The 7586-nt window shown below is 68.8% G+C and overlaps 1 protein-coding gene across 1 annotated transcript; it reads right to left on the bottom strand.

Moving 5' to 3' along the window:
• Nucleotides 1-1677: 1677 nt before the first annotated feature.
• LOC311204458 (cleavage and polyadenylation specificity factor subunit 1-like) lies at nt 1678-6994 on the bottom strand (the record flags this gene model as incomplete). Its single annotated transcript, XM_084280881.1, has 3 exons — nt 1678-1817; nt 4838-4984; nt 6843-6994. Coding segments are annotated over 3 exons (439 nt in total), but the record flags the coding sequence as incomplete, so codon positions are not given.
• Between the last annotated feature and the right edge of the window lie 592 nt (nt 6995-7586).

The following is a 7586-nucleotide window of genomic DNA, read 5'->3' as shown; positions in this document are numbered from 1 at the left end:
AGGGGGGGTCAGGGCTGGGGACCCCCCCAGGGACCCCCCAGAACACCACCACCCCCCCTGGGAGAGAGGGGGGTCAGGGCTGGGGACCCCCCCAGGGACCCCCCCAGGGACCCCCCAGAACACCCACTGCCCCCCAGAACACCACCACCCCCCCTGGGAGAGAGGGGGGTCAGGGCTGGGGACCCCCCCACTGCCCCCCAGGGACCCCCCAGAACACCACCACCCCCCCTGGGGAGAGAGGGGGGTCAGGGCTGGGGACCCCCCCAGGGACCCCCCAGAACACCCACTGCCCCCCCAGAACACCACCACCCCCCCTGGGAGAGAGGGGGGTCAGGGCTGGGGACCCCCCCAGGGACCCCCCCAGGGACCCCCCAGAACACCACCACCCCCCCTGGGAGAGAGGGGGGTCAGGGCTGGGGACCCCCCCACTGCCCCCCAGGGACCCCCCCAGAACACCACCACCCCCCTGGGGAGAGAGGGGGTCAGGGCTGGGGACCCCCCAGGGACCCCCCAGGGACCCCCAGAACACCACCACCCCCCCTGGGGAGAGGGGGGGTCAGGGCTGGGGACCCTCCCAGGGACCCCCCCAGGGACCCCCCAGAACACCACCACCCCCCCTGGGGAGAGGGGGGGGTCAGGGCTGGGGACCCCCCAGGGACCCTCCCAGGGCACCCACTGCCCCCCCAGGGACCCCCCAGAACACCACCACCCCCCCTGGGGAGAGGGAGGGGGTCAGGGCTGGGGACCCCCCCAGGAACCCCCACCCCCCCAATGACCCCACTGACCCCCCCAGTGACCCCCCAATGACCTCAGTGACCCCCCCCCACCCTTGATCACCCCACCCCCCCAATGACCCCCCAGCGACCTTCCCACCCCTCCCAATGACCCAATGACCCCCCAGTGACCCCAATGACCCCCCCACCCACCCCAATGACCCTCCCATGACCCCACCACCCCCCAGTGACCCCCCAACGACCCCCCAATCATCTCCCCACCCCCCAGTGACCCCAATGACCCCCTCAATGAGCCCCCCACCCCCTCCATGACCCCTCCTTGACCCCACCACCCCCTTGATGACCCCCCCACCCCCCAGTCCACCCCCTCATTGACCCCCCCACCCCCTCATTGACCCCAGTGAGCCCCCCGATGACCCCACCACCCCCCCCAGTGCCCTCCCCAGTGCCTCCCAGTGCTCCCAGTGCCCCCCCACCGATGGGCTTGGGCACGGCCAGGGCCTGGGTGCAGTGGAAGGGCAGGTTGCTGAGTGACCAGGGGACTCCCCCACCCCCAGTGACCCCCCCAATGACCCCACCACCCCCCCAGTGCCCCCCCCCAGTGCCTCCCAGTGCTCCCAGTGCCCCCCCACCGATGGGCTTGGGCACGGCCAGGGCCTGGGTGCAGTCAAAGGGCAGGTTGCTGAGCAACCAGGGGACTCCCCACCCCCCCGGTGGCCCCCCCAATGACCCCCCAGTGCCCCCCCCAGTGCCTCCCAGTGCTCCCAGTGCCCCCCCACCAATGGGCTTTGGCACAATCAAGGCCTGTGTGCAATCAAAGGGCAGGTTGCTGAGCGACCAGGGGACCCCCCACCCCCCAGTGACCCTCCCAATGACCCCCCAGTGCCCCCCAGTGCCCCCCAGTGCCCCCCAGTGCCTCCCAGTGCTCCCAGTGCCCCCCCACCGATGGGCTTGGGCACGGCCAGGGCCTGGGTGCAGTCGAAGGGCAGGTTGCTGAGGGACCAGATGACAGGATGGACCTTCTGGGTGATGTTGAGGGAGATGGCGACGATGCTGCAGGTGTCCTGGCGCACGGCCACCCGCCTGACCCCCCCCCAGAGCCGTGACGTCATCACCGGCGCGGTGACGTCATCACCAACGCAGTGACGTCATCGCGGCGGGGGGCAAAGGAGCAGGGAAGAGGGTGAAGGAGGTGGGGAGGGGGTCTCAGGGGGTGGGGGGATGATGCTGCAGGTGTCCTGGCGCAGGGCCACGCGCCTGACCCCCCTCCAGAGCCGTGACGTCATCACCGGCGCGGTGACGTCATCACCGGCGCGGTGACGTCATCACCGGCGCGGTGACGTCATCGCGGCGGGGGGCAAAGGGGCAGGGAAGGGGGGGAAGGAGGTGGGGAGGGGGTCTCAGGGGGTGGGGGGAATGATGCTGCAGGTGTCCTGGCGCACGGCCACGCGCCTGACCCCCCCCCCCAGAGCCGTGACGTCATCACCGGCGCGGTGACGTCATCACCAACGCGGTGACGTCATCACCACAGGGGGCAAAGGGGCAGGGAAGGGGGGGAAGGAGGTGGGGAGGGGGTCTCAGGGGTGGGTGGGATGATGTTGCAGGTGTCCTGGCGCACGGCCACGCGCCTGACCCCCCCCCAGAGCCGTGACGTCATCACCGGCGCGGTGACGTCATCACCAACGCGGTGACGTCATCGCGGCGGGGGGCAAAGGGGGAAGGGAGAGGGGGAAGGGAGAGGGTGAAGGAGGTGGGGAGGGGGTCTCAGGGGTGGGGGGGATGATGCTGCAGGTGTCCTGGCGCACGGCCACCCGCCTGACCCCCCCCCCAGAGCCGTGACGTCATCACCAGCGCGGTGACATCATCACGTGGGATGGAAAGGGGTGGGGGTCAGGGGGTGGGGGGGGGATTATGGGGGGGGGGGAGGGGTTCACCGTGGGGGAGGGGTCTCTCTCACCCCGGCCTGGTCTGGTTGGGCTCGAAGAGGATGAGCAGGGGGGAGGGATGAGGGGGTCACAGGGGGTCACAGGGGTGAGTGATGGGGTGGGGGGGCAGGGGATGGGGTCAGGGGGTGGGGGAGGGGCTGAGGAGGGGTTTTAGGGGCTGGGGGAGGGTTTGAGGGTCTGGGGGTCTCTCTCACCCCGGCCAGGTCTGGTTGGGCTCGAAGAGGATGAGCAGGGTGCAGGGGATGAGAGGGGGATGAGGGAAGGGGGGATGGGGTGGGGGGAACACGGGAGGGGCTGAGGGGCTGGGGGAGGGGCAGAGGGTCTGGGGGAGGGGTTTTAGGGTCTGGGGGAGGGGTTGAGGGTCTGGGGGTCTCTCTCACCCCGGCCAGGTCTGGTTGGGCTCGAAGAGGATGAGCAGGGTGCAGGGATGAGGGGGTCACAGGGGGTCACAGAGGATCACAGGGATGGGGGATGGGGTCAGGGGATGAGCTCAGGGGGTGGGGGGAGGGGTTTTAGGGTCTGGGGGGGTCCTGTGTGTGGGGAGGGGTCTCCCTTACCCCGGTCAGGTCTGGTTGGGCTCGAAGAGGATGAGCAGGGGGGAGGGGATGAGGGGATCACAGGGGGTCACAGGGTTGGGGGATGGGGTCAGGGGATGGGCTCAGCGGGTGGGGGAGGGGCTGAGGGTCTGGGGGAGGGTTTGAGGGTCTGGGGGGGTCTCCCTTACCCCGGCCAGGTCTGGTTGGGCTTGAAGAGGATGAGCAGGGTGGAGGGATGAGGGAAGGGTTGAGGGGGTCACAGGGGATCAGGGGGTGGGGGAGGGGCTGAGGAGGGGCTGAGGGGCTGGGGGAGGGTTTGAGGGTCTGGGGGGGTCTCTCACCCCGGCCAGGTCTGGTTGGGCTCGAAGAGGATGAGCAGGGGGGAGGGATGAGGGGGTCACAGGGGGTCACAGAGGATCACAGGGGCGGGGGATGGATTCAGGGGGTGGGGGAGGGGCTGAGGAGAGGTTTTAGGGTCTGGGGGAGGGGCTGAGGGGCTGGGGGAGGGTTTGAGGGTCTGGGGGTCTCTCTCACCCCGGCCAGGTCTGGTTGGGCTCGAAGAGGATGAGCAGGGGGGAGGGATGAGGGGGTCACAGGGGGTCACAGGGTTGGGGGATGGGCTCAGGGGCTGGGGGAGGGGTTTGAGGGTCTGGGGGAGGGTTTGAGGGTCTGGAGGGGTCTCTCACCCCGGCCAGGTCTGGTTGGGCTCGAAGAGGATGAGCAGGGTGCAGGGGGTCACAGGGGGTCACAGGGGTGGGTGATGGGGTGGGGGGGCAGGGGATGGGGTCAGGGGGTGGGGGAGGGGTTTTAGGGTCTGGGGGAGGGGTTTTAGGGTCTGGGGGAGGGGTTTTAGGGTCTGGGGGAGGGGTTTGAGGGTCTGGGGGTCTCCCTTACCCCGGCCAGGTCTGGTTGGGCTCGAAGAGGATGAGCAGGGTGCAGGGGGTGAGAGAGGGATGAGGGAAGGGGGATGGGGTGGGGGGAACACAGGAGGGGCTGATGGGGTGGGGGAGGGGTTTGAGGGTCTGGGGAGGGGTTTGAGGGTCTGGGGGGGGTCTGTGTGTGGGGAGGGGTCTCACCCCGGCCAGGTCTGGTTGGGCTCGAAGAGGATGAGCAGGGTGGAGGGATGAGGGGGTCACAGGGGGTCAGAAGGTTGGGAGATGGGGTCAGGGGGTGGGGGAGGGGCTGAGGAGGGGTTTCAGGGGCTGGGGGAGGGGTTTTAGGGTCTGGGGGAGGGGTTTGAGGGTCTGTGGGGGTCTCTCACCCCGGCCAGGTCTGGTTGGGCTTGGGCTCGAAGAGGATGAGCAGGGTGCAGGGGATGAGAGGGGGATGAGGGAAGGGGGGATGGGCTCAGGGGGTGGGGGAGGGGCTGAGGAGGGGTTTTAGGGTCTGGGGGAGGGGTTTTAGGGTCTGGGGGAGGGGTTTTAGGGTCTGGGGGAGGGGTTTTAGGGTCTGGGGGTCTCTCTCACCCCGGCCAGGTCTGGTTGGGCTCGAAGAGGATGAGCAGGGTGGAGGGATGAGGGAAGGGTTGAGGGGGTCACAGGGGGTCAGGGGGTGGGGGAGGGGCTGAGGAGGGGTTTTAGGGTCTGGGGGAGGGGGTTGAGGGTCTGGGGGTCTCTCTCACCCCGGCCAGGTCTGGTTGGGCTCGAAGAGGATGAGCAGGGTGGGCTCGTAGTAGCCGTGCAGGAACTGCAGGTCGATGATGTTCAGCAGCTTCTCGTCCAGCTCCCGCACGTCGATGATGTAACTGGGCAGGAAGCTGGAGCGCGGGCTGGGGGCAGGGGGGGGCACAGGGGGGTTAGAGGGGGTTAGAGGGTCACAGGGGGCACGGGGGGGGGCAGAGGGGGGTCACGGGGGGGGCAGGGGGGGCACGGGGGGTCACAGGGGGCACAGGGGGGTCACAAGGGGGTCACAGGGGGGTCACAGGGGGCACTGGGGGGGGCAGAGGGGGGTCACGGGGGGGGCAGAGGGGGCACAGGGGGTCACAGGGGGTCACAGGGGGGCACAGGGGGGGTCACGGGGGGGCAGGGGGGTCACAGGGGGGTAGGGGGGCATGGGGGGGTCACGGGGGGGTCACAGGGGGGCATGGGGGTCACAGGGGGCACGGGGGGGGCAGAGGGGGGTCACGGTGGGGGGCAGGGGGGAAGCTGGAGCGCGGGCTGGGGGGGCAGGGGGGGGGCACAGGGGGTTAGAGGGTCACAGGGGAAACTGGAGCACAGGCTGGGGGCACAGGGGGGCAGGGGGAGTCACAGGGGGGTCACGGGGGTCACAGGGGGCACAGGGAGGGGGGCAGGGGGGTCCCAGGGGGTCCCAGGGAGGGGGGCAGGGGTGTCCCAGGGGGTGGGGGAGGGGGGCGGGGGGGTCCCAGGGGGGTCACAGCGGGTCGCAGGGGGTCACGGGGGAGGTCACGGGGGGGGCACAGGGGTCACAGGGGGCTCACGGGGGCACAGGGGGGTCCCAGGGGGTCCCAGGGGGACACGGGGGGCACGGGGGGCACGGGGGGTCACAGGGGAAGCTGGAGAGCGGGCTGGGGGGACAGGGGGGGCAGGGAGGGGTCACAGGGGGGTCCCAGGGGGTCCCAGGGGGGTCACAGGGGGTCACAGGGGGGCATGGGGGGCACAGGGGGTCACAGGGGGGCCAGGGGGGGCACGGGGGGGTCACAGGGGGGCAGGGGGGGTCACGGGGGGGGTCACAGGGGGCATGGGGGAAGCTGGAGCGCGGGCTGGGGCACGGGGGGGGCACGGGGGGTCACAGGGGTCAGGGGGGTCACAGGGGGGGCATGGGGGGGCACGGGGGGTCACAGGGGGTACAGGGGGGTCACGGGGGGGCAGGGGGGCACGGGGCACAGAGAGGGGGGCAGGGGGATCACAGGGGGAGCGGGAGGGGGGCAGGGGGGGTCACAGGGGGGGTCACAGGGGGTGGGGAGGGCGTCAGGGGGGTCACAGGGGGCACAGGGGGCAGGGGGCACAGGGGGCATGGAGAGGGGGTCACAGGGGGGGCAGGGGGGCCACAGGGGGTCATGGGGGGGCACAGGGGGGTCACAGGGGTCAGGGGGGTCACGGGGGTCAGGGGGGTCACGGGGGGTTAGAGGGGTCACAGAGGGTCACAGGGGAAGCTGGAGCGCGGGCTGGGGGCGCAGGGGGGCACAGGGGGGTCACAGGGGGGTCACGGGGGTCATGGGGGGTCACAGGGGGCACAGGGGGGTCACAGGGGGGGCAGGGGGGCACAGGGGGGGCAGGGGGGAAGCTGGAGCACGGGCTGGGGGGGCAGGGGGGCACGGGGGGGTCACAGGGGGGGCAGGGGGGGCACGGGGGGTCACAGGGGGCATGGGGGGCACTGGGGGGTCCCAGGGGGGTCCCATTGGATCCCAGGAGGTCACGGGGGGGGGGCAGGGGGTCCCAGGGGCTCCCAGGGGGTGGGGGAGGGGGTCACAGGGGATGAAAAAGGGGCGTCACAGGGGGTCCCAGGGAGTCCCAGGGGGTGGGGGAGGTGGTGAGGGGGGTCACAGGGTGTGGGGGATGGGATCAGGGGGGTCCAAGGGGGTCACAAGGAGTCCCAGGGGGTGGGGGAGGGGGTTGGGGGGTCCCAGGGGGTGGGGGAGGGGGTTGGGGGGTCCCAGGGGGTCTCACCCCTCCCCCAGGGTGCCGTCGTGCTCGTCGGCCAGGCTGTCCCTGCGGAAGGGCAGCACCACCAGGCGGGTGCCGTAGATGAGCATCACGGCGCAGCGCCCGTCGGGGTCCACGCGCACGCGCGGCGCGTGCACGTTCTGCACGAACCCGTCCTGGGGGCACAGGGGGGTCAGTCAGGGGGGATTCTCAACAATCCAGAGAAATTGGGGGGAATTTAGGGAAATTTCCTGAAATTTCAGGGAATTTGGAGAAATTTTGGTGAAATTTGGAGAAATTTTGGCAATATTTGGTGAAATTTGGTGAAATTTTGTAAAATTTTGGTGAAATTTTGGTGAAATTTGGTGAGATTTCGTGAGATTTGGTGAGATTTTGGCAAAATTTGGTGATTTTTGGCGAGATTTTGGCGAGATTTTGGCGAGATTTTGGTGAGATTTTGGTGAGATTTTGGTGAGATTTTGGTGAGATTTTGGCAAAATTTGATGAGATTTGGCGAAATTTTGGCGAGATTTTGGCAAAATTTGGTGAAATTTGGTGAAATTTTGTAAAATTTAGGTGAAATTTTGGTGAAATTTTGTGAGATTTCGTGAGATTTGGTGAGATTTTGGCAAAATTTGGTGATTTTTTGGCAAAATTTGGTGAGATTTTGGTGAGATTTTGGTGAGATTTTGGTGAGATTTTGGTGGAATTTTGGTGGAATTTTGGTGGAATTTTGGTGGAATTTTGGTGGAATTTTGGTGGAATTTT

This window comes from Gallinula chloropus (assembly GCF_964237585.1).
Source record: "Gallinula chloropus genome assembly, contig: HAP1_SCAFFOLD_820, whole genome shotgun sequence".
NCBI lineage: Eukaryota > Metazoa > Chordata > Aves > Gruiformes > Rallidae > Gallinula > Gallinula chloropus.
Note: the sequence above shows the minus strand (reverse complement) of the source record. Positions and strands in the feature narration are given on the sequence as shown.